The sequence below is a fragment of the Leucoraja erinacea genome, chromosome 40 (assembly GCF_028641065.1).
Source record: "Leucoraja erinacea ecotype New England chromosome 40, Leri_hhj_1, whole genome shotgun sequence".
NCBI classification, from domain to species: Eukaryota; Metazoa; Chordata; class Chondrichthyes; order Rajiformes; family Rajidae; genus Leucoraja; species Leucoraja erinaceus.
The window spans coordinates 136,048-163,405 of NC_073416.1; the positions used below are offsets into that span (position 1 = coordinate 136,048).

The 27,358-nt window shown below is 46.0% G+C and overlaps 2 protein-coding genes across 5 annotated transcripts in view; one reads left to right on the plus strand and one right to left on the minus strand.

Moving 5' to 3' along the window:
- The window catches only part of LOC129714746 (calcitonin gene-related peptide type 1 receptor-like), a 31,962-nt gene extending 23,775 nt beyond the window's left edge, over window positions 1-8,187 (plus strand). The window contains 6 exon segments of the mRNA XM_055664555.1: window positions 450-603; window positions 2,185-2,245; window positions 3,203-3,269; window positions 3,706-3,924; window positions 6,271-6,312; window positions 7,121-8,187. Coding sequence (XP_055520530.1) covers window positions 450-603; window positions 2,185-2,245; window positions 3,203-3,269; window positions 3,706-3,924; window positions 6,271-6,312; window positions 7,121-7,327 — 750 coding nt within the window. The 3' untranslated portion in view covers window positions 7,328-8,187.
- Window positions 8,188-9,222: 1,035 nt separating this feature from the next.
- The window catches only part of spryd3 (SPRY domain containing 3), a 77,510-nt gene continuing 59,374 nt past the window's right edge, over window positions 9,223-27,358 (minus strand). For 3 of the 4 annotated variants that reach the window (XM_055664558.1, XM_055664556.1, XM_055664557.1), the window contains exons 9-11: window positions 15,618-15,737; window positions 13,067-13,206; window positions 9,223-11,920 (exon numbers count right to left, since the gene is read on the minus strand). In XM_055664558.1, coding sequence (XP_055520533.1) covers window positions 11,786-11,920; window positions 13,067-13,206; window positions 15,618-15,737 — 395 coding nt within the window. In that variant the 3' untranslated portion in view covers window positions 9,223-11,785. The remainder of the gene's footprint in view (window positions 11,921-13,066; window positions 13,207-15,617; window positions 15,738-27,358) is intronic. The other variant, XM_055664559.1, reaches the window with a different exon arrangement.

The window sequence follows — 27,358 nt, forward strand, 5'->3', positions numbered from 1 at the left end:
ATATAGCCATTGAACTGTGTGGCCTCGACTACCCTCTGTGGCAGAGAATTCCACAGATTCACCACTCTCCACGCATTCCCAGGCCCTCCAGACTCTTGTGTTTAAGAAGGAACTGTGCAGATGCTGGAGAATCGAAGGTTACACAAAAAAGCTGGAGAAACTCAGCGGGTGCAGCAGCATCTATGGAGCGAAGGAAATAGGCAACGTTTCGGGACGAAACCCTTCTTCAGACCCGAAATCCTGAAGGAAATAGGCAACGTTTCGGGACGAAACCCTTCCGGGTTTCGGCCCGAAACGTTGCCTATTTCCTTCGCTCCATAGATGCTGCTGCACCCGCTGAGTTTCTCCAGCATTTTTGTGTAACCTTCCAGACTCTTGCTGCCCAACTCTGTTGATGTTCGGTGCTACGATTGGCAACTGATGTGTCTGTGTCTGTCTCTTGTCTGCAGGTTGGCTGTAAGATACTACTCTTCATTCAGTTGTACTTGATGGGATGCAATTATTTCTGGATGCTGTGCGAAGGGGTCTACCTGCACACCCTCATCATTGTGGCTGTGTTTGTGGAGGAGCAGAAGTTATTCTGGTACTACGTACTTGGATGGGGTAGGTACTGTCAGTAGCACGGTGCAGCGGCTATACAGTCATGGTCATGTTTGTGTCTTGAGAGCTTTCTCGTTTATGGTTTCCATAGATGTCTATAGATTCTAAAGTCGCTGTTTATGACAACATTCTGCATACCCTCTTGCGCCCATTCTGAGCTGGGCTGAACACTAAAAAACCCCCATCTCCACATGTCGAAGACTTGATTAGGTTTTCAGGACAAGGGGCCACACAGCTTAAGGATAAGGGGGAAATCCTTTAAAACCGAGATGAGAAGAACTTTTTTCACACAGAGAGTGGTGAATCTCTGGAACTCTCTGCTACAGAGGGTAGTCGAGGCCACAGTTCATTGTCTATATTTAAGAGGGAGTTAGATGTGGCCCTTGTGGCTAAAGGGATCAGGGGGTATTTCACACAGAGAGTGGTCAACCTCTTGAACTCTCTGCCACAGAGGATAGTCGAGGCCAGTTCATTGGCTATATTTAAGAGGGAGTTAGATGTGGCCCTTGTGGCTAAAGGGATCAGGGGGTATTTCACACAGAGAGTGGTGAATCTCTGGAACTCTCTGCCGCAGAGGGTAGTTGAGGCCACAGTTCATTGTCTATATTTAAGAGGGAGTTAGATGTGGCCCTTGTGGCTAAAGGGGATCAGGGGGTATGGAGAGAAGGCAGGTACGGGATACTGAGTTGGATGATCAGCCATGATCATACTGAATGGCGAATGGTGCAGGCTCGAAGGGCCGAATGGCCTCTACTCCTGCACCTATTGTCTATGTTTCTATGTTTTCCTCTCTGCACACTGCTACAGCTGATCTTCTTGGCCGTTTGTGCCCATTCTAGCTGCCTGTGTCATTTACTCAATAAAATCTGGAATGTTTCACATTTGTTTTTCTCATGGTGTAGGAGGTTGCCATGTTGACCATCCATCTTGGAGTGCTGCACCCCCTCTTCCACCCCACTTGCCTCCCTGTAAGCTATTCTCTCTCACATGCCCATGGACTCTACCCGATTCTCCCACCACCCACCTATATGCTCCAGGCGTTACCATGGCGCAGCGGTAGAGTTGCTGCCTCACAGACCTAGGTTTGATCTTGACTACGGGCGCTGTCTATACGGAGTTTGCACGTTCTCCCCGTGATCTGTGTGGGTTTTCTCCGGGTGCTCCGGTTTCCTCCCACATTTAAAAAAAAAGGTTATTTGGCATCTGTAAATTGTCCCTAGTGGTCCCATCGCTGGTCGGCGCAGACTTGGTGGGCCGGTTCCCATGGTGTATCACTAACATTTAAACACAAATAAAAACATCTTTGGGATGTGGGAGGAAACCCATGCGATTACATTGAGAACCTGCACACTCCACAGAGTCAGAATCGAGCCCGAGTTCCTGGAGCTATGAGAGGGAGAGGGAAACAGTTAATATTTCAGGTTGAACACTGTAGTTTCTCTTCTTCATTCCCTCCTAACCACATCCTCTATTTCAGAACTGGACTGGTCCTTAAAGTAGGCACTGGAAAATAGTGTCACATGGGTCAGCAATGCATTCTACAACTCTTTGACGGGATTGACACTGTAATCCTTCTCTTGTCAGGGTTCCCACTGATTCCAGCCATTATACATTCAATTGCCAGGAACACATACTTCAATGACAAGTAAGAACATATTTAATGTCTCTTTTTAATGACTCTTAAAGATAGCGGAGTCAGGGGATATGGGGAGAAGGCAGGAACGGGGTACTGATTGGGGATGATCAGCCGTGATCATATTGAATGGCGGTGCTGGCTCGAAGGGCTGAATGGCCTCTACTCCTGCACCTATTGTCTATTGTCTCTTCTTAGGCCATAGACAGGAACTAGGCTTTATTTCTGCAAGGTAATTCAGTGCAAGGAAATTGTTTGACACATTATATTCATGGTATCTTATATTCAAACCACCAGTAAAAAGAGCTGATCCAATATAAGGCTCGGTGCTAAGCCCCAGCGAGGAGCTCCATCACTGAGCCCCATCATGAGACCCAGCATGGAGCTCTATCTTGAGACCCAGCATGGAGCTCCATCATGAGACCCAGCATGGAGCTCCATCATGAGACCCAGCATGGAGCTCCATCATGAGACCCAGCATGGAGCTCCATCATGAGACCCAGCATGGAGCTCCATCATGAGACCCAGCATGGAGCTCCATCATGAGACCCAGCATGGAGCTCCATCATGAGACCCAGCATGGAGCTCCATCATGAGACCCAGCATGGAGCTCCATCATGAGACCCAGCATGGAGCTCCATCATCTTGAGACCCAGCATGGAGCTCCATCATGAGACCCAGCATGGAGCTCCATCATGAGACCCAGCATGGAGCTCCATCACTGATCAGCAGCAGATGCATGGTAAAGGCTACTGCCAAGCCCCTGTGTCTCGACATAGTGTACCACTGAGTGCCAAACCAAATACAGATGGCAGCGAAGGCCTTTCTGCAATGTCGAGGACTCTATTCACCAAGATGACCTGAATAACTATCCATCCTTTGGTGTCTTGGCAATGCTGGGTAACGGGTTAGGCTGGCAATCGATCTTTGCTGTTATGATGTTTGAAACTCTTCTTTCATTGTCTCCAGTTGCTGGATGAGTCCAGATACGCATCTCATTTACATTGTCCATGGTCCAATCTATGCTGCATTATTGGTATGTATATTATTATATGTTACTAAACGCCATAAAATCATGTGTATACAATCATGAGAGGAATAGATGGCACAGAGTCTCTTGCCCAGGATAGGGCAATCGGGAATCAGAGGACATAGGTTAAAGGTGAAGGGGGGGATGATTTAATGGGAATCCGAGGGGCAACTTTTTCACATAAAGGGTGGTGGGTGTATGGAACGTTTAAGACACAGTTATACAGGTACCTGTACATGGATAGGACAGGTTTGGGGGGATATGGGCCAAACGTGGGCTGGTGTAGATGGGACATGTTTGGCTGAAGGGCTGTATGACCCTCTGCCAATGAAGTGATGAATATCTTTCCATGTAGATGGCAGGATGCCAGCGTGGTGATTCCCAGCCCTGATCTAGTTGATGTTGTTGCCCATCTAATCAGCTCCATGTTCTCGCCCCTCAGGTGAACCTGCTCTTCCTGCTGAACATTGTCCGTGTACTTATCATCAAGCTGAAGGTGACACACCAGGTGCAATTTAAAGTGTACATAAAGGTTGTCCGAGCCACACTCATCCTTGTGCCACTCCTGGGGATCCAGATAGTTCTCATTCCAATGAGACCCGACGGAGACTTGACGAGCAAGATTTATCATCATGTGACGCACATTGCTGGACATTATCAGGTAAGAACCGTTTTTTTGGCCGCAGTCATTTCAGGATTCTCCCTGCGACATGGTTGTGGCAGCATTAGCTACCCATCTAGCACGTCTCCAGCCTGCGCCACCACTCATTAACATCACAACTGATCTAATCTTAGCCTCAACTCCACCTTCCTGCCTACCGAAGGTAGGCATGCAGGTGCAGCAGGCAGTAAAGAAAGCGAATGGTATGTTAGCATTCATAGCAAAAGGATTTGAGTATAGGAGCAGGGAGGTTCTACTGCAGTTGTACAGGATCTTGGTCACCTGGAGTATTGCGTACAGTTTTGGTCTCCAAATCTGAGGAAGGACATTATTGCCATAGAGGGAGTACAGAGAAGGTTCACCAGACTGATTCCTGGGATGTCAGGACTGTCTTATGAAGAAAGACTGGATAGACTTGGTTTATACTCTCTAGAATTTAGGAGATTGAGAGGGGATCTTATAGAAACTTACAAAATTCTTAAGGGGTTGGACAGGCTAGATGCAGGAAGATTGTTCCCGATGTTGGGGAAGTCCAGGACAAGGGGTCACAGCTTAAGGATAAGGGGGGAAATCCTTTAAAACCGAGATGAGAAGAACTTTTTTCACACAGAGAGTGGTGATTCTGTGGAATTCTCTGCCACAGAAGGTAGTTGAGGCCACACAGTTCATTGGGTATATTTAAGAGGGAGTTAGATGTGGCCCTTGTGGCTAAAGGGATCAGGGGGTATGGAGAGAAGGCAGGGATGGGACACTGAGTTGGATGATCAGCCATGATCATATTGAATGGCGGTGCAGGCTCGAAGGGCCGAATGGCCTCTACTCCTGCACCTAATTTCTATGTTTCTATTCACCGGGGGTCTAGTTGTTTCTGTCTTAACTCGGACAAGGCATGTACATCGACATCAAAACATTCGCCAGCAGCCTGTAAATCCATGGGAGCTGGTTGCGAGGATTCTGAGAAGGAGTTTTCACAGCCAAGCGAATGAACAGATTGTCTTGTTTGAACTCTGTTCTTACAATAGACAATAGACAATAGGTGCAGGAGTAGAGGCCATGTGGCCCTTCGAGCCAACACCGCCATCCCCAATCAGTACCCCGTTCCTGCCATCTCCCCTGACTCCGCTATTTTTAAGAGCCCTATCTACTATGGAGTGATGAAGTGTTTGAAGGAGTACAATCCAGACCATGGCATCAATGGGTCGGGGATTGCACAGGAGCAACTACAAAGCCACCATTAAAGGAGATTGTCAGGTTTGTCATTGTGAAACCTGCATGGCCAGCTGCCCCCACACCTTTTCCTCTGTCCCTAAAGGACATCATGGATGTGATATCAACGAGACAAGGAACAGCTAGTCATTCAGGAGCAAGAGTACAAGTTAACAGGTAGAACTTTGAAAATGTTGGTCTCTGCATCACTCCCAGTGCCGTGCCGTGCCCCTGGTGGCAGTCGAAGGGGAGGAGGATCGAGGCTTGGCTTGATGCATGGCGCAAGAGGAAGAACTTCCGATTGTTGCCACATTACACAACTAATGATGTGGCAGGAGGCACCTCTTCAAAATTGCTGGCACAAAATTGGGCAATAACATCCTAGAAGTAGAAAAGAGGAACAAGGTGTATAAGGAAGTGAAAGTTGGATATTTACCAGAGTAGCAAGCGGTACGGTGTGAGATGGAAGCAGACTATGAGTGTTGCAACGCAGGTCCGTATTTCTTGTGCGTTTCTACCTGTGATCTTCCAGCTGGAGAGTAGGCATTGAAACTCCACAACAGGTCACTGTGCTCAGTAATTGTTTTAAAGGGGGTTTCACCCTGTGCATAATAGCTGTACATCCTAGTGTAGAAACAAGGGACTTCAGATGCTGGTTTACACAAAGCGCTGAGATAAACTAGCAGGTCATGGCATTCCTGGCTAAGTGACATATTCTAGATTGGTCGTAACCCAGAGATGCATGAAGCAGCAAGTCTGCTAAAGGAGGTAGCGAATGAATGGACTGAGCATTAGCTCCTGCTCCCATTGGTCATGCCACAGTATTAAACCTGTAGACAACACCAGGGTGAACAATGCAAGGAAGAGTGTCCATTAACATCTTGCCTCTTATAATTGCATCATGCATCAGTAGGCTTACACAAGGTTGACCAGGTGGACATTGGTCATCCAGTTTTCCGCATGTCCCAGAGCATGTTACAACTCGTGGCTTGCTTGTGAAAATACCGTTCGTCAAATGACCAATTCACATGCAAAGACTCTTTATTCTTGCTGATCAATTATTTGAAACCATTTCAACGAGGCAGCAAGTTGTCCAGTCAGTCACCACATCTATATGACAAATACTGCTTTGTTTTGCAGGGTTTTCTAGTGACACTGATATTCTGCTTCTTTAATGGAGAGGTGAGCATGAACTTGAAACAATTACGCTCATCGCTGGGAGCTTGTCTTGGTCCTCGAAGACTTCTTCCCAGTGCAAACCTTTTTCTTCCCAAAGCCGCTCCTCATGGTTTTTTGGGGGAAGGGGGATGTCTCTGTGTTTTATTCTTGTTCACTAATAGCACTGAATTCTATGGCCAAACTGGTAGTCCAGCTCGCTATCAACAGTTATTTGGGAGACCAACTGCAGATGCCTGATTCCCCAGAGGGTGAGCATAGCTTGATTGCTCCTGAATAGGAGCAGGGTGGGTCTCCTGTTCCCACCATCAGTTTAGTCTAGTTTAGAGATACAGCGCGGAAACAGGCCCTTTGGCCCATCGGATCCGTGCCGACCACACTCCCTGTACACTAACACTATCCTTCACACTAGGGACAATTTACAATGACACCGAACCAATTAACCTACAAACCTACACGTCTTTGGAGTGTGGCAGGAAACCGGAGCACCCGGAGAAAACCCATGCAGGTCATGGGGAGAACGTGCAAACTCCGTACAGACAGCACCCGTAGTCAGGATGGAACCCGGATCTGTGGCGCAGTAAGGTACCGCTGCGCCACCGTGCCGCCCATCTCCATATTGTTATTTTGGGCATGTTTTTCATTTTCCTCTCCTCTAGGAAGTCACTGAGAGGGGCATCCACTCCAACACTGCCAGACCTGAATGGGAAAAGAGGGTATGATTCTGGTGGCATGATTTGGGAATCGCTGGGAAGTTTAGCCTAGGATGTTGCCAGTGAGATATCCTTCCATTAACACAACCCTTGCCCTTCAGGTACAAACTGCTTTGAAGAAGCACTGGTCACACTACAGAGACCAGAGCAGTCACCAGTTTACCAACACAGAAGGCTCCCATTCTAACATGACGTCAATGTCGGAGATTTCCCGAGGCTGTCTTGTGCAGACCGGCAACAAGAACCGTACTAATGGCAAGAGCTGGTGTGAGGCTCTCCCACAGAAAATAATCAGCAACTCTGTGTGAGAAGCTTTACTTTCCCAAGGGTAAACAAGGCCTTATCTCCATGCTCCATTTAAAGGAATGAGGTACAGTCTGCCTGGTTAGGAAATACGCAGAGATGTTTCCTTCAGCTTATTTCTGGTTCCATTACAACTCTCCCTCTACCCTTGACAATAAAACTAACTCATTCTGTGTGTGTTCCCTTGAACAATTTGAGAGGCCAAGGTCAGTAAAACAATGTCATGAAAAGCTCTAAAAAGTTGAAATTTGAGAACTGGTTAAACCATTTCAACAGCTAGTTCAGCGTGGGAACATTTGTCAATTCTTGAGTGGCCAAGTCAATCACCCGATCTGAACCCAATTGAGCATGCCTTTTATATGCTGAAGAGAAAACTGAAGGGGACTGGCCCCCAAAACAAGCATAAGCTAAAGCTGGCTGCAATACAGGCCTGGCAGAGCATCACCAGAGAAGACACCCAGCAACTGGTGATGTCCATGAATCACAGACTTCAAGCAGTCATTCCATGCAAAGGATATGCAACAAAATACTAAACATGACTACTTTCATTTACATGACATTGCTGTGTCCCAAACATTATGGTGCCCTGAAATGGGGGAGACTATGTATAAACACTGCTGTAATTTCTACATGGTGAAACCAAAATGTATAAAAATGGCCTTTATTAAAATCTGACAATGTGCACTTTAACCACATGTGATTTTTTTTCTATTACAAATCTCAAATTGTGGAGTACAGAGGCAAATAAATAAATGACGGGTCTTTGTCCCAAACATTATGGAGGGCACTGTGGATGCAACACTGCACAGCCTTGTAGGACTGCAGATGCTGGTTAATACACAAACGTGCTGGAGTAACTCAGCAGGTCAGGCAGCATCTGTGGAGAATATGGATAGGTGACGTTTCACAGAGTGCTGGAGTAACTCAGCGGGTCAGGCAGCATCTGTGGAGAACATGGATAGGTGACGTTTCACAGAGTGCTGGAGTAACTCAGCGGGTCAGGCAGCATCTGTGGAGAACATGGATAGGTGACGTTTCACAGAATGCTGGAGTAACTCAGCGGGTTAGGCAGCATCTGTGGAGAACATGGATAGGTGACGTTTCACACAGTGCTGGAGTAACTCAGCGGGTCAGGCAGCATCTGAGGAGAACATGGATAGGTGACGTTTCACAGAGTGCTGGAGTAACTCAGGGTCAGGCAGTCATGGAGCAGCATCAATGTTTCGGCCCGAAAACATTTCGGTGAAACGTTGTTTCTTAGCTCCACAGTGCTGCTGAGTAACTCAGCGGGGTCAGGCAGCATCTGTGGAGAACTTGGATAGGTGACGTTTCACAGAGTGCTGGAGTAACTCAGCGGGTCAGGCAGCATCTGTGGACATCTATAGGACGTTTCACAGAGTGCTGGAAATAGGGTCAGGCAGCATTCGGGCCAACATGGATAGGTAAGGGTTTCAGAGTGCCCGAAACTCGTTGCCTATTTCATCTAAGGATTTAAGGAAAAAGGTTGCCTATTTCCGAAGCTCCATCCGGATGCGGCCCGAACCATAACTATTTCCAGTCAGGCAGCATCTGGCCCGAAACATGGATAGGTCCTTAGCTTCACAGAGTGCTGGACCATAACTCAGTGGGTCAGGCAGCATCTGTGGACAACATGGATAGGTGACGTTTCACAGAGTGCTGGAGTACACACTTGGGGACAATTATACCAAGCCATATAACCTACAAACCTGTAGTTCTGTGATCGCGGAGAAAACCGACGCAGGTCACGGGGAGAATGTACAAACTCTGTACAGACAGCACCCGTAGTCAGGCAGCAACTCTACCGCTGTGCCACCGTTTCCACAGTTTAAGTGTGTCATCACTTTAGACAATTAACAGTAACAAGAATCAGAGAGAAAAATACAATTATGGAAATCTATTTTAATTAAAGCATATAAACATCTGAATTATGTACATATCTTATATAGTATAGTGCACAGTTGATTATTGGTACAAAAGGGCTGGTAGGAGACTGTCATGAGTCAAAAGACATTGGTCTAACATATCCACAATCAATAGGCAATTTACAACCACTCAATTGGAGAAAGTATATGTTCTTACTTTGACCCCATTCAGGGAACCTCAGCTTCACGTACAATGTTACAGAAATCACTCAAAACGACAATTGTTTTCTGTACAGAAAAATTAAATACTTGCCGCACAAAAGTCCCCTTAATCAGTGCATTGCCTTTAGTACACAGCGGGTAAAGCAGAACAGGTCAATGTTGCCTTTTGTTCACCCTGTAGAACCAGCATAATAAAGGGGAGGTCACACAGAGGGTCCAGTGGATGAATAAATATCTCTGCTGCTGGCTGGAAAGGTCTAACGTTAAATACATTTACAAAGTGTCAAAAATGGCTCCAGGTCCAAGTGAAGCCGTTGAATGGACAAAATCACCATCGTGTCAAACAGGGTGTTGTGTGTGTGTGGGGGGGGGGAAAAGAGTGAGCTGAGCAGCACGAGGAGGAAATTAAAATGTACGCAAAGTGGGTTAGATGAGTGCGTTCACTCTGGTTGTCTAATTGGCGGCCTACCTACCCCATGGGCTCCCGGCCTGCTGCAGCTCTGCCATTATCACTCAACACAAACAGTAATATTTATGGCACAGGTGATGAATTAGGATTCAAGGGACAAACCCTGAATGTTACAGTCCATGTAAACCCCAGCTCACATCTCCCCCCCTCTAGTATTCTGCCTATTGCACACATGTGGGATGAGGTTGAGAATACTGCAGTATTTTGCTGTTGCATTTTTTACTTATGCTAACCTGGTCTAGAATAGATCTGAAAGGCACTTTAATACCACACGGCTTCATGAAGCTTTTGACTCTGTAATCACAAATTCAAACTACTCGGAACTTGGATCATTAATTCCCCTTATTGAGGGGAGAGCCTCTGCTCTGTGCTGAGTTAGTCAAGTTCATCCTGACAACCACGGGAGGATTACATGTTGTCAGCATCCTGGGACAGCGGGGTGTGGTGGATTCACACACACACGGTCCCCGCAACAAGATCACTGCTACTTCTCATCATTAACCAACATTATCCCCACCCCCAACGCCACCCCTCCCCCATTCCTATCCCCACTACTTCACGATAGAAATTCTCCTTCTTAATTACACAGATAACACTAGTCAGACATCGTAACGTCAATGGGTAACTATACTGTATGAGTTCATCACATGTAGAGTGTAACAAGGGCCAATAAACCATCCCAACATGCAGCATATCTGTGCCCCACTGCAGGAGAACAGCTTCCAGTTGCAAAAACAACCATAAAATGTTCATTGCACGTCTTATCTTACTTGACGTTAGTATAGGTAGAGTGTAATGGTTGCACACACACACACACACTGAGAAGAGGTTAGGAATACGCGCCTTTTATTAGCATGAGTAAGGCACCAGTGTGAGGAGATGGATGCTCTCAGATCACCGTGGAATTCCTTCCAAGACCAAGTGAGCTGCTACTGTTGCAGAAATCTCGAGAGTTGTACGGACAGCCAGTAGTGGGCTCCCTTCTGCCAGCAAGGAGGAACTGGAATATCTAACTATATGTGCCAGCTAATATCAATTGTTTAATAACTCTGGGGAGGTGCAGGGAGAAAGCAGTATTAGGGGAGTGTTCTTATCAAATGCCAAGGACGTGCAATCGAGGTCATCAATGGGATATAGTTTGGGATATAGTAACTGCAAATAGGTTTGAAAGCAGCAAAGGATTTTTAGTGTTTAAGAAGGGAACTGTGCAGATGCTGGAAAATCGAAGGGAGACAAAAAAGCTGGAGAAACTCAGCGGGTGCAGCAGCATCTGTGGAGCGAAGGAAATAGGCAACGTTTCGGGACGAAACTCTGAAGGAAATAGGCAACGTTTCGGGCCGAATCTCTGAAGGAAATAGGCAACGTTTCGGGCCGAAATTCTGAAGGAAATAGGCAACGTTTCGGGCCGAAACCCTGAAGGAAATAGGCAACGTTTCGGGCCGAATCTCTGAAGGAAATAGGCAACGTTTCGGGCCGAAACTCTGAAGGAAATAGGCAACGTTTCAGGCCGAATCCCTTGGGAAATAGGCAACGTTTCAGGCCGAAACCCTTCCGGGTTTCGGCCCGAAACGTTGCCTATTTCCTTCGCTCCAATAGATGCTGCTGCACCCGCTGAGTTTCTCCAGCTTTTTTGTGTACAAAGGGTTTTTAGTGTTTTAAAGCAGGAGGTAACAAAACTGAAGAGAAGAGGAAAAGAAAAACCAGACTTGGCCTACATAACCGTGTGTTAAATACACTAACAAGAGTCGCAGAATTACATACAGTGGCCAACTAGAACGGTCGATATTGTGCACCCTCTGTGGCGTTTCAGGCAACACCAGAGTCAGCCAGTAGATGGCGATGGGAAGTACAGCTTGCTTGCCGTGTTGGGTGAGAGAACGGAGAGCAGTTCAGCCACTCAGTGGATGCAAGTCGACTTGCACCTTTTCTCCGTTGCTCAGCATCCCGATCGTCGGGTAGAAACCGCCAGATGGCACTGGTGCTTCTTTCCTGCCAATTATCTTCCCATTTCGAGTAAAAAAGACCTGAAAGAGATGTTTCCATATTAACCATATAACCATATAACAATTACAGCACGGAAACAGGCCATCTCGGCCCTACAAGTCCATGCCGAACAAATTTTTTCCCCTTAGTCCCACCTGCCTGCACTCGTACCATAACCCTCCATTCCCTTCTCATCCATATGCCTATCCAATTATACCAACGAACCTGCCTCCACCACTTCCACTGGGAGCTCATTCCACACCGCTACCACTCTCTGCGTAAAGAAGTTCCCCCTCATATTACCCCTAAACTTCTGTCCCTTAATTCTGAAGTCATGTCCCCTTGTTTGAATCTTCCCTATTCTCAAAGGGAAAAGCTTGTCCACATCAACTCTGTCTATCCCTCTCATCATTTTAAAGACCTCTATCAGGTCCCCCCTTAACCTTCTGCGCTCCAGAGAATAAAGACATTCAATTAATGTCTTGCCGTGGAACACACAAGGGGTGCAGTGGAAATAGCCCAGCCCCATTCAGGCTTCAGCACACTGACACAAGCCCTGATGGAAAGTGTCTTCCCCAGTTCAGAATCACACTCCAGTTACATTTTGTTCCTTGGATACTGCAGGAGTATGAGAGGGGATTGAGAGGGGATCTTATAGAAACTTACAAAATTCTTAAGGGGTTGGACAGGCTAGATGCAGGAAGATTGTTCCCGATGGTGGGGAAGTCCAGGACAAGGGGTCACAGCTTAAGGATAAGGGGGAAATCCTTTAAAACCGAGATGAGAAGAACGTTTTTCACACACAGAGAGTGGTGAATCTCTGGAACTCTCTGCCACAAAGGGTAGTTGAGGCCACACAGTTCATTGGCTATATTTAAGAGGGAGTTAGATGTGGCCCTTGTGGCTAAAGGGATCAGGGGGTATGGAGAGAAGGCAGGTACGGGATACTGAGATGGATGATCAGCCATGATCACATTGAATGGCGAATGGTGCAGGCTCGAAGGGCCGAATGGCCTCTACTCCTGCACCTAATTTCTATGTTTCTATGTTTCTAACTCTCTTCCTCACTCCTACAAGCTATACATGCTTTTAAATTCAAATCTGGTGTCTAATCCTAATCCCCAAACAATCTCATCTCATTGACAGCAGTGTGACTGGGACACAAAGTGAACAAAGTCTTTATCTACCGTGACTTTCTTTCCATCGTATTCCTGCTCCATATCCTCTCCTTCATCCTCTTCGTCCTCATCATTAAAATACATGATGTTCCTCACACGCCTCTGTTTGTAATTCACTTCTGCGGCATCAAGACACTCATCGCTGTCAGCTGTGGAGAGAGACACACACACACACACACACAATCGGTCAGGACAAGGTGCTTCCAGGGAAGATGTACACAAAAGTTGAGACTGCCCCAGTAATTACAAGCAGAGACCAAACGGAAACAGATGCTGGCATCGATGCTTCAGCAACCAGTTCAAATGATTAAAGACACAGCAGTAATGACACAGGATCCATATATAACACAGGCATTTTGTAGAGGGTGCTTACCACGTTCCGTCAATTTTTGAGGGTTGAAGATGGATTATTTCACCACATTGCAGCTGAAGGCTTAGACTTAAAAAATTGAAGTAAATCACTCCCTTTCACGGATGAAGAATGAAAGTAAATCACTCCAAACAAGGAACTGCAGATGCTGGTTTACAAAAAAAGCTCTCTCCACAAGGAGAAGATGGATGGGTGTCTCTCTGTGGTGGCTCGTTGCTGGGAAACCGTCTCGGCAGCTTCCTCAAGCATGGTGATGGCTCCTGTCATGGCCAATATGAAAGGCGCACGCCTCTGCAGTTGGACATTAGCCTAGAGCAGGTGATACACCTCAGTCACAAAATTGCTGGAGAAACTCAGCGGGTGCAGCAGCATCTATGGAGCGAAGGAAATAGGCAACGTTTCGGGCCGAAACCCGGAAGGAAATAGGCAACGTTTCGGGCCGAAACCCGGAAGGAAATAGGCAACGTTTCGGGCTGAAATCTCTGAAGGAAATAGGCAACGTTTTGGGCTGAAACCCTGAAGGAAATAGGCAATGTTTCGGGCCGAATCCCTTGGGGAAATAGGCAACGTTTCGGGCCGAAACCCTTGGGAAGGGTTTCGGCCCGAAACGTTGCCTATTTCCTTCGCTCCACATAGATGCTGCTGCACCCGCTGAGTTTCTCCAGCAATTTTGTGTACCTTCGATTTTCCAGCATCTGCACAGTTCCTTCTTGAACACACACCTCAGTCACTTTGGTAAACCTCAGCGTTTGCACACATTGCTCCCAGATGAACATACAACCCGTTCTCCCTATAGACAGCCGCATACAGGGCAGAAACGGGCTCTCTCAGCCCACAACATCCGTGCCAACGGTAATGCCTACCGACGCCAACACTGGCAGCATGGGCCTTGCAGCCTCAAAGTCATTGGAATCCTTTTAAATAGTGGAACACTCGCTGGTGAAACAGCTATCACTTTTAGAAATACAGCATGGAAACAGGCCCTTCGGCCCACCAACACCTGACCGACCATTGATCAGCCGTTCTCACTAGTTCTATATTAGCACACTTTCATCCACTCCCTACAGTCTAGGGGCAATTTAGAGAGGGCCAATTAACTTACAAATCGGCACGTCTTTGTGATATGGTGAAAGTGGCGCAACCGGAGAAAACCCGCGCAGTCAGAGGGAGAACGTAACAAACAAAGACACACACACACACACACACCCAGGTTCGATCCCGAGTCTCTTGAGCAGAGAACCGGCAACTCTGCCAGCCGCGCTATTGTGCCGCCTATATACGTGACTTGGCGATCAGTGGATTGAGGCTCGCTGGCAGGGCTGGCATCAAATCAGCATTGCACACGGATAGCGGAACCAACAGACATCCTGCACACTCCACTAGTTGAGTAGCGCAAGGGCACACTCAAACTGCACATTTGTGAGAAGTGAATGAAGTTGCAAGCTGCTGTGCTGAAAATAAAACTGAGCCACGTGGTCCAACGTTGCCACTTTCATCTCGGTGGCGTTAGCTATGCAGAGCCGCACAAATGATATTCATACCAAGTGGCAAAATGCAGTTGGCAGAGCTACAGTTCCTGGTACGCTGATAGCGAGCATCAATAACGTGGCATTTACAATCACAGAGAGACAGGCATGTTGTGATTTGCAAATGGATATCAGGAAATAGCAGCGTTATTAAGTAGCTGTGCACTGGTATCGGGGTGAGCTGCACACCACAAGCCAACAGCAGGCCTGGCCTGGCCGGCCCACTGCTGATCCTGGAGGGAAGTCGGCAACAGTAGAGGACATTGCACAATGGGTGGAGAAGACCCGAGGTGGGGGGGGGGGGGGGGGGGGGGGGGGAGAGAGAGAGAGAGGGGAGGGGAAGGGGAAGGGGGAGAGGAGAGAGGGAGAGATTCCTTTAGGGAGAGCGTGCAGAGGCACTGGGGCAAAGCAGAAACTGTATGGGTATCAGAATAAAAAGGAGTGCCCCAACAGAGGGCCAAAGACATGGGGAGCAAGTGGAGAAAGCGTTGAAAGGGAGAGCTCCAGTCCAGAGTACTCAGGGGCTGTGAAACAGGCCATGGTACAACTCCGGCTGCATTGTGGGCCCAGCACTTGCCTACTCGTCCTAACTCGGCAATGAGCAGCCCCAATGGCAGTCTCTGGGGCACGCTCCACATATACAGCATACCAACAATGTTCTTACCATCACTGTCTAAAATATAATCTCGAGGGAACATGATACCACAACCCATGATGTCCCCCTTGTAGCAGCGAGGACCAAAGGGATCTCCCACTCCACTTCCTTGGAATAGTTTGCCATCATCTGAGAAAAGAAATCAGAAGATTCAGTAACACACACTCAACACTCACACACACTCAACACTCACACACAGGCCTCTCGTTCATTCACAGATGCACATCCACCCAGCAACAGCATCTGGCAGACAAACATGCAAAGTACAGTGTCTTGTTCACGCACACATAGACATCGTGGCAGACAACAGTCACTCACAACCAGAGACACTCTCACCCTCTCCCACACTCATACGCTCAGCAACATGTGGTTATTTGCCATCTTCAACTCAGGCAAAGTGTCTCACAGAACTGCTCAGGGATCAAGACACATGTTTAACACACGAGGAGATGTCAGATGGGAAACGTTTGTTCCGTGAGGCAAGTTTTAAGCTGCGTTTTAAAGGAAGGACAGAGAAACAGAACATTTCCGGGAGGGGTTTGCAGATTTCAGGATCTTGGAAAGTGAAGACACAATTGCCTGTGATGGAGTGATGAACATTGTAGATGCCTGAGGAGGTTGGAACTGGAGGGGGGAGGTTTCTCTTGGAGTATAGAAGGGAAGGATTACACAGTATTTCCTTACTCTAACGCAATACACATTCACTGACCCTCATCTGTGCCTTTATTACCGCAGCACGCGGAGCAAAACCACCAGATTCAAAAACAGCTTTTTCCCTCAGGCCAGCAGACTACTCAACACACTTAAGAAAATTCCATGAACAGTACCCAAACAAAGACAAACAAACTGTGAAAATAACTTTGGCTCAATGTCTCCAGTACGAAATTTGCACTTTTTCTATATTGCACCTTTCATTGTTGCACCCTTTTTAAAATACCTCAACGTTTTTGCTACATTTTGGCACACTGTGAATATTTTATTATTTTAAATAATGTAATGTCTATTGTCTATTTTTATTGGTATGTTGTCTGTCTGTGTTTTTAATATTACTTGCACATTTGGAGTATGGGGAAACGTAATTTCAATCCTCTGTGTAACTAATGTTGCATAATTGAATTGATAATAAAGTTTACTTTGAACTTTGAACTTTGAACTAATACTAGACATACCTATTAGAAAACTGTTCACAGGTTATAGGCGTAGAATTAGGCCATTTGGCCCATCGAGTCTACTCTGCCATTCAATCATGGCTGATCTCTGCCACCTAATGCCATGTTCCTGTCTTCTCCCCATAACCCTTGACGCCTAATCAATAACTTGTCTACCTCAGTTGTGGCTGGCTGCTCATCTTCCACCTCTGAAAACGTCATATCATTCAATGTACAGGAAGGAACGGCAGATCCCGGTTTACACTGAAGAATGCTGGAGTAACTCAGCAGATCAGGCAGCCTAGGAATAGGAGATGTTTTGGGTCGAGACCCTTTCACAAGAAGGGGTCACCTATTCCTTTTCTCCAAAGATGCTGCCTGGCCTGCTGAGTTACTCCAGCATTGTGTGCCTATCGTGACTTAATTCAAACTCTGCTAACTATATTCCAACTCGCATCAAGTTAGATCACCCAAAATCCCTCAAACTTCATAACCTAAATTAGTGTAGATTCTCCTCAGTTCTAAAATTCTTATCATTGAATACACCCCATATCTCTATCTCCAGTGCCACAACGCTCCAAAATCTCTACCCTGCTCCAATTCGAGCCTTGTCCGTATGCGCAGTTTCCATGACTCTGCTTTCCAGGGCCATGCCTTCAGCTATTGAGGCCATCATGCCACATATCCCTCCCAAACCTTTCTGCCTATCCCGATTTTCCCTCCTTAAAGTCACTCCTTACAACTTTCCTCTTTGACCAAGGTTTTGTCATCTAACTGAGTGCCTCACTTGGTTTGGCGTCCAATGTGTAGTTTGGTTATTTTTATGTGTGGGAAGGAACTGCAGGTGCTGGTTTACACCGAAGATAAGACACAAAATGCTGGAGTACCTCAGCAGGACAGGCAGCACCCACACTGTGCGACTCTTTCACAAGAAGCATGATTCAGTTAATAAGCAGGAGGTTTGTGGAAATCAGAGGAGAGGATTAAACATGGTAATGTGGGAGGCAGAGTTAGTCTACATTGAACACATTGAACTCAAAACCATTTTACACACATCTACAGTGTAATGATTTCACTCAGGGACATGTGATGGAAGCTTCTAAACAGGGGATTGGAGGCGAAGGATCGTTTGGGACACAAAAAGAGGTTGCAGGTGAAAATTGTTGCTTTTCACCCCGCTACATTTAGATTAAATTAATGATATTAAGCCGAGCTGCTGTTGTTCTTCCACTCAGGAAAAAAGATGACTTTGAGCCTCACGAACTCCACAGGAAGTGTTCTTGGTTCAGACAACTATATTCCAGAGGTTAAGAAGGAACTGCAGATGCTGGAGAATCGAAGGTACACAAAAAAGCTGGAGAAACTCGGCGGGTGCAGCAGCATCTATGGAGCGAAGGAAATAGGTAACGTTTCGGGACGTTGGCTTTCATAGCAAGAGGATTTGAGTATAGGAGCAGGGAGGTTCTACTGCAGTTGTATAGGGTCTTGGTGAGACCACACCTGGAGTATTGCGTGCAGTTTTGGTCTCCAAATCTGAGGAAGGACATTATTGCCATAGAGGGAGTGCAGAGAAGGTTCACCAGACTGATTCCTGGGATGTCAGGACTGTCTTATGAAGAAAGACTGGATAGACTTGGTTTATACTCTCTAGAGTTTAGGAGATTGAGAGGGGATCTTATAGAAACCTACAAAATTCTTAAGGGGTTGGACAGGCTAGATGCAGGAAGATTGTTTCCGATGTTGGGGAAGTCCAGGACAAGGGGTCACAGCTTAAGGATAAGGGGGAAATCCTTTAAAACCGAGATGAGGAGAACTTTTTTCACACAGAGAGTGGTGAATCTCTGGAACTCTCTGCCACAGAGGGTAGTTGAGGCCAGTTCATTGGCTATATTTAAGAGGGAGTTAGATGTGGCCCTTGTGGCCAAGGGGATCAGAGGGTATGGAGAAAAGGCAGGTACGGGATACTGAGTTGGATGATCAGCCATGATCATATTAAATGGCGGTGCAGGCTCGAAGGGCCGAATGGCCTACTCCTGCACCTAATTTCTAAGTTCTATGTTTCTATGAAACCCGGAAGGGTTTCGGCCCGAAACGTTGCCTAATTCCTTCAGGATTTCGGGTCTGAAGAAGGGTTTCGTCCCGAAACGTTGCCTATTTCCTTCGCTCCACATAGATGCTGCTGCACCCGCTGAGTTTCTCCAGCTTTTTTGCGTACTTTATTCCAGACGTGCAGACATACACACACACACACACACACATAGATAGCGGTCGGTCTTCAATCACAGATGTAACCACACACAAGTCATGCACATCTGCAGTCAATGTTTCAAACACACACACACAGTCAAATGGTCGCTCATACCAGCTCTTTGTTAGTTATGCAAGAGCAACATTCTATTATACATGTGCATTGGCATTTAAAACAATGTCTCTGCTTTGGTACCTTTATAAAATACGCATTTGTTTCTGCATTAGCGCTTTTACCTTGCATGCAGTGGCAGGGCAATGGTTTACACATTGGCGCTGATACAGCACATGCATTAGCGCTGTTATTTTGTGAGCACTGGCAGCATTTCTTCATACCTGTTGACACCATTCTCTTCCATGCGTTAGCAGGGTTTATATGCCTTGCTGCTTTTATTTGTATACTGTGCCCATGGCACATCATTGCACCGACCTGTTTAATAATGCATTCTAGTCAATTGGAAAAGACCATGCTGTCATCCAGTCCATTCATATTGCAAAGACCAATCACACCTCCCAATAATGCCCCACATCCCACAAACGCACACGGCCGTTTTTCATCATAGAAACATAGAAATTAGGTGCAGGAGTAGAGGCCATTTGGCCCTTCGAGCCTGCACCATTCGCCATTCAATATGATCATGGCTGATCATCCAACTCAGTATCCCGTACCTGCCTTCTCTCCATACCCCCTGATCCTCTTAGCCACAAGGGCCACATCTAACTCCCTCTTAAATATAGCGATCCTTCAGATCATCAGATCCTTATATTTTGTGCGCTCTCTCTCCCTCTACCTCTCTCCCTGCCCAACCTTTCCCTATCCCTCAAAACTGTTATTTCATACATGTTACAACTTTTCCTCTTTTGTCACAAAAGGCACATTGACTTCTCACTTTAGCTTTCGTGAAGGGGATTTGGAGTCTGAACCATAATTACAATTTTACTCTGATCAATCTTGTCAATCCTGTTGCAACCTCCAACAAGCTCACCTCAAGATCTCTTCCCTTCCCAGGATGGAAAGCCCAATCTCCATCTTACTTTAAACCTGATTAGCTTCTTCACTGACTATTAGGAGCGCACAGATTATCCCCAATATCTGCACCTGATCCACCACTAACTCATCGTCCCACACTTGGACTCGCTGAACGCACTGTCAGAAGTGCCAAGCACTTGCTGGAGGGGGCACGGAAACGTGCAGGTTTGTAGGTTCATTGGCTTCAGTAAAGATTGTAAATTGTCCCTAGTGTGTAGGATAGCGCTGTCTCGGTGGGCTAAAGGGGCTGTTTCCGTGCTGTATCTACAAACTAAACTAAACAAACTCACTGAAGGTAAAATGACTTGCTTTCTGAAGACATGTCCTCCATACTGTTTCTGAAATGTTACAATTTCCCCAACTAAAGTACCAGCCATGAGGGAGATAACTAATCTAAATTATAGTAACGTAAGGTGCAAGAACAGGCTCATGCTGCCATAATACATCTGTATTCATATTAGTAATTGCCATTTGCTTCCTCCACCATTCCCAAAGTTGACAAGCCCATGATGTGTTGCAGCATCAGAAACACCAGTCAAGTCAAGTTTATTGGTCACATAGAGGCTCTCTCCTACGTCAGCCCATAGACCTCAATGGGTCAATGTAGGTAGACTACTGGCCCAACGAGGCTAGCAAATCTGAATTGGATCCTACCAATGCCTAGTGGCCGTACGCACCTGCACTTGCCAGCAATGGAGACTTGGCTGAAGCAGAGATGGCCCCAGAGCAGGGATTTACCCTGGACCTTTGGCTTTTACACTTGCCGATAGATGAGCCAACTGTGTCATGGTCTCCATTGTCTGATTTCAAAAATTGACTCGATAAATGATGGGAAATTGGAAGGATCCACGGAGAATTAACAGCTACTGGAATCAGAAACGACGGAAACATGGAAAATAGCTCCAGATCTGCCAGGCCACAGAAGCGGGATATCTGATGTACAACAAATTTCGGATTATCACACGTTACTTTTCCAAATTAGTCATTTTCCTAAACAGCTGTTTTCTATCACGCTGCACATTTCTGCAGCTTTGCCTCTAATCCCACAACATGACCCCTGATGAACCGAGCCAAACTTTGCATCTTGGTCTTGTATCCCATATCCACTGCACGCCGCATCTCATGGAAACATTGACACGATATTAGGAAAGTGATGAGAAGTTGGTCCGATTGATGGAACTCCAAATCAAAAAAATAAACAGCAAAAGTTATTTTTTTAATGCTACAAAAACATTACAGTAAATGCCAATATTCAACGCAGGAACCGAGATGTTTTCAATTTCTCTTCTAAGCCTCTCAGTTTTGTTTATAAAACTTAATCCAAGTCAAGCTGCACTTATCCAAGTTAAGTTCAGTGTCTGCATAATTTAACAGTTTAAATTTGGTATTATGGCACATTGTCTCTCAGGGCAGGAATGTACAAGTGCAAATCAGCCACATCAGTTGGAAGGTCTGATTTGTTGTGGTTTTTGGATTTCCAGCAGTCTTTTTGATTTTCATGTCCCACCAATTGCATTTTCTTCTTCAACTTGATAACCGTCATATCCCCTCCAAAAATGAGCGTACCCCAAACACTGGTGCGTATATCCCCGACTTGTACTATAGGTGCAGAAGTGGGCCATTCAGCCCTTCGGGCCAGCACCACCATGGAGTTGATCTCCATGGACACACGATCCAGCAAGGTTGCTTTTTTTAAATTCTTACTGCTGTTCAAATACACCCAATGCTTGTGAAGCCTTTGTACATGGCCTTCATAGACCTGACAAAGGCTTTGAACTCAGTAGACCGCCAGGATCTTTGGAGCATACTATCAAGGTACAGATGTCACGACAAGTATATCAGATTACTGAGACTTCTACATGATGACATTGTGCTCAGCAACTGTGGCTCTGAGTCTGAGCCCTTCACTGTGCGAACGGGGGTCAAACAGGGATGCATCATCGCACTCACCCCGTTTGTTGTCTTCGTTGCTGCCATACTTCACCTCATTGGTGAAGAGCTGCCACAGGGGATCTCAATCCTCTACAGAACTGACGGTGAGCTCTTCAACCTCAATAGGTTGAAGGCCAAGAGCAAAGTCAGTAACACCGCCATCGCGGAGCTTCATTACGCGGACGGCTGCGCCATTGCAGCATACTACACAGAAGGCCTCCAGGGCATCCTGAATGCCTTTGCCTAGGCATACAGAGCCATGGGCCTAGCCTTAAATGTCAAGAAAACCCAGGCCCTACATCAACCTCCACCCAACCAGCCCATTATAAAAGTGGACACAACACCACTCATGAAAACGTTGTCCACTTCCACTACCAGCGGAGCCTACGATACGCCAGCCTCAGGAAAAGAGTCCTTGAAGAGGTAAGCCATTTAGAACGGAGACGAGGAAACACTTTTTCACACAGAGAGTTGTGAGTCTGCGGAATTCTCTGCCTCAGAAGGCGGTGGAGGCCGATTCACTGGATGTTTTCAAGAGAGATGTAGATTTAGCTCTTTGGGCTAACAGAATCAAAGGACATGGGGAGAAAGCAGGAACAAGGTACTGATTTTGGATAATCAGCTATGATCATATTGAATGGTGGTGCTGGCCCGAAGGGCTGAATGGCCCACTTCTGCACCTATGTTTCTGTGGGATAATATAGAACTAGTGTGAAGGGGTGATCGATGGTCAGCATGGACTCTGGGCTGAAGGGTCTGTTTCCATGATACAGAGATACAGACCCTTCAGCCCAGAGTCCATGCTGTATCTCTAAACCAAACTAAACTGAACATGCCAATGAAGCGTTATGGGAAACGTCCCAACATTGAAGGTGTTATTTAAATGCAACTAAAATGGTGCTGCATATCTCCATCATGTGAGGGATATATTGGGGCTGGATTCAGCCCACATTATGTCTTGTATATTGTAACATATCCCATTTCTTCCCAATGTTTCCTGGCAGACTCTCCATTGCGCTGTGGGCATGGGAAGAGGAAAACTTTGAGGTCAATTGATTGTACTTTTGGGCTTTGCTACACAAAAATAAAGAGTCTGACACCTTTGACATCGTGAATATTAACAGAGCTGGTTTTGACTTTGGCTGAGCTCACCAGATATGAAGATGGAATGTATGGAAAAAATACCATTAGCTAATGGAAAGACTCTGTAGCTTGCAGCTTCTTAATGTAGAACTTGGCATTAGTGCGGTATTTTAAATTAAATAACTCAGATGTACTGTTCTGATACATGGTCCAGAATAGGCAGGGATTTGGGGCAGATGCCAGAGTTCTCATGATCACCATCATTCTTAAACCCATTGAAACACAAAACCCAGTCAGTCCATTTCTCACTGGCCTGCCAATGCAAACACTTTCCATTAACTTGACACCAATGCAAGCCATCCATGCTTATTGCTTCCACCATATTTATAGTCTCTTGAATTGGTCTCACATGGAAGAAGAAAACAAACATTCTGTGTCAACTGAATTAAACCCTACCATAAATCCCGACACCCTTCCATCTCTCTATTCTGCTGCACTTCAACCAAATGTGATTTGTTTTTCTATTACAAATCTCAAATTGTGGAGTGCAGAGGCAAATAAATAAATGATGGGTCTTTGTCCCAAACATTATGGAGGGCAGTGTAACTTGATGTAAGCATGTAATTCAGTGCAGCGTGGAGGAGTAACTCGAGGACAGTGTGAACAGTGCAGGACTTAGCATTCTCTTTAAAGTGCATTCTATAATGGCTTTGTTTCACCATTACATGGCCTCCATTATCTGGTGAGTGGCTGCGCTGCCTGGAAGCAGTGTGAGCAGGGGGTTGGTGTGGGTAGCTGAGGCTGTAAGCAACAGGGTGGGCGGTTGGAGCTGGGGCTGGCGTGGGCGGGCAGCCAGCGTTAGGTCCATCCACTGTAACCAAAATCAGTTATAAAGAGGTCGGTGAAAGCAAGGGTTTACTGTACCTAGGTAACTGTGACAATAACGTATCATTAAACACAGAATTCGTTTTGACGTATTTTGTTAATCTGTTTTCACTTAAGTCTTCCGACTTTGGAATAAGAAAGTTAATAAAGCTCATGGTATCTCTCGCTCTTTATTCTCTCATTGATGTCATCAGCGCACACGTTAACTTCCCTGCTGGTCACTTCACATCCTGTGGGCTTGTATGAGAAGTTTGACATGGGAGCCCTGAATTAAGCCTACAGACAAGGGCTGTCTACATACGCACTTCCATTCCATACACAGCTAGCTGCTGCCAATGTTTACAAGTGTTTCACTGGTAACTATGGGAACCAACAGAAAACAATTATAGACTTAGGAAGAGACACAGGGGTGGGAACAGATTTCTAATTTCCTTTTCTTCAAGCGTAGAAGCCCTGTCACAACAAAAACCATTGCGAAAGAACTCAAAAGATTGGAAAACGAAGACCTCCAGCATCCTGGCACACAACACACACAAGACGCTCATTATCCTCAAAACAAGTGACAGAAACCTTGCGGGGCTTTATGTGTTTGATCTAGTAACTGCTGACTCGATACATGTCACTCGAGATCAGCATCGTCTGCTGGCCACTTCATTCAGGACCTTTCCCCCCCCGAGGTCAGCATCAGTCCCAAAGGTCAGCACAATGCATCTACATGGAAGCTGGAAAAGACCAGGCGGGAACCAGGAGTGTTTTGTCATTTTGCTTCTTCCAATCCTCTGGGCCTGTGTAACGTTGCATCATGTGGGATATGGACGTTGCTCCACATTGCTGCGAGCTGCAGTCGTACCGGTTGAAGGTGGTCTCAATGCTGTTGGGGGGGGGGTCCAGGATTTAGATCGAGTGACAATGAAGGACCAGCAACCATTTTCCATGAGAGAATTTAGTTTTAGCTATACCACCTATTTCCAGTAACTCACGCAATGCATTTGCTGCCATTCACATGGTAATAATGCGAATATCCTAGTATAATATTTGCTTTATATAATTGTACTATCTTTAGAGATAGTACTTCATCTTCAGAAAGGATTCAGGGATTCAGACACATAGCACTATTATAACATTAAGAGACACACCACCAACTTGGGTATAAACATGGTATACAGTATTATTGATAGGCAAAAGGACAAATCACTGAATGGAGAACATAAGATGCACAGGCAACCCATTTAGTGCCATAGAGTGGTACAGCATGGAAACAGGCCCTTCAGCCCAACTTGCCCACTCCGACCAGCATGCCCCATCTACACTAGTCCCATCTGCCAGCATTTGGCTCATATCCTTCTAAACCTTTCCTATTCTTGTCCAAATGTCTTTTAAATGTTGTTATAGAACCAGCCTCAATCACCTCCTCCGGCAGCGCGTTCCATTCACCCACCACCCTTTGTGTAAAAAGTTGCCCCTCGGGTTCTTATTAAATTTTCCCCCCTCACTTGAAACCTACGTCCTCTGATGTTCGATTCCCCTATCGGTAGCGGACTGTGCATCCATCCTATCTCCTATCCATCCTATCCATCTATTCCTCTCGTGTTTCTTTTACCGGGATGAGATGTACAAAACAGAATGGTTTGAAGGAGGAAGTTGGGCTTCACTCCTGGGAACAGGGTTGGAGGTCAAGATAGAGGAAATCAGGATCGTATTCCCCAGTGAGTTGATTTTTATTGTGAGAAGTTATGAAACAAAGGGTCAGCCCATGAAAGGTTTTGGCATGTCTTCTCTTGTTCTTGGAGGAAGGAAATGACATTCAAATACATAGATACATAGACAATAGATGCAGTAGTAGGCCATTCAGCCCTTCGAGCCAGCACCGTCATTCAATGTGATCAACAGTTCATCCCCAATTAACACTGTCAAAAGCAGACTGTACATCATTGATCTCACTGATGTTTGCTATTCACTAAAGGGCTGCATGGCAAAGTGATTTCTTGTTTGAAGTTGAGGAGAGGCCGTGTAAATGATATTTTCTTCTTTTTCTCATTGAGATCATCACACAGTGGCGTCTACGTTGATGCACGGTTAAGACTCCTCAATTAGCAGCGATGAATGACCATACTTCATAATGCAAGCTCCCCTGCCTGTCTAGGAATAGTGCCAAGGATATTATACATTCACAGATAGGTAATTCACAATCTATTCATTCATGGGCAGAAGTAATACCAAATAAGCCTTGGCTGACACCACTTGATACCAGTAGAAACAAGGAACTGCAGGTGCCGGTTTACAAAAAAAAAAACAACAAAGTACTGGAGTACCTCAGCAGGTCAGGAAGTCTATAGAACGGTTTAAGAAAAAAAAAAAAAAAAAAACCAGCCATTCAATACATGGAGATCATCCAACTCAGCAGCAGCATCTAGGAAGAAATAGGCAACGTATCGGGCCGAACATGAATCGGTGTTACCTATTTCCTATGCCCTAGCTTTCATAGAAACATAGAAATTAGGTGCAGGAGTAGAGGCCATTCGGCCCTTCGAGCCTGCACCGTTCACCATTCAATATGATCATAGCTGATCATCCAACTCAGTATCCTGTACCTGCCTTCTCTCCATACCCCCTGATCCCTTTAGCCACAAGGGCCACATCTAACTCCCTCTTAAATATAGCTAATGAACTGTGTGGCCTCAACTACCTTCTGTGGCAGAGAGTTCCGCAGATTCACCACTCTCTGTGTGAAAAAAGTTTTTCTCATCTCGGTCCTAATAGATTTCCCCCTTAATCCTTAAACTGTGTGTGTGGCCCCTTGTTCTGGACTTCCCCAACATCGGGAACAATCTTCCTGCATCTAGCCTGTCCAACCCCTTAAGAATGTTGTAAGTTTCTATAAGACCCCCCCCTCAATCTTCGGGACCCTTCTTTAGACTGATTGTGGTGGTCAGGGGGGAGAAAGTTTGAAGTGAGGAGGGGCAGTACATAGTCTGCCAAGTAACACATGGTTACAGGTCAGGGTTTGTTTTGATGGGCAGATGATTGGCCAAAGAACAGAGATGAACAGACAGATGCTGTGGGACCAAAGGATCAACGCTTTGTGAACTGTGAAGCTACAGGAAGGAATATAGGTGGAAGGGGAGGGGAGAAAATAGATCCAAGTCCAGGTGGGGTGGAGGGGACGGGGAAGGGAAAGCAGAGGAAAAACTGTTACCTAAATTACAACAATGAGCACACTTCAAATTTGTTAGAAACCACTTTGACGTTGTGGAAACCGTTTTGAATGTAATATATTTTTCGTAAATTGAATGTAAATATCTTTTTTGTCTACAGAACAAAATCTGCTACCTGCATTTCCAATGAAAAGTCATCGACCTGAAATGCTAACTCTGTTTCTCTCTCTCGCTCTCTCTACAGATTCTCCCCGATCTATTGAAGGAACA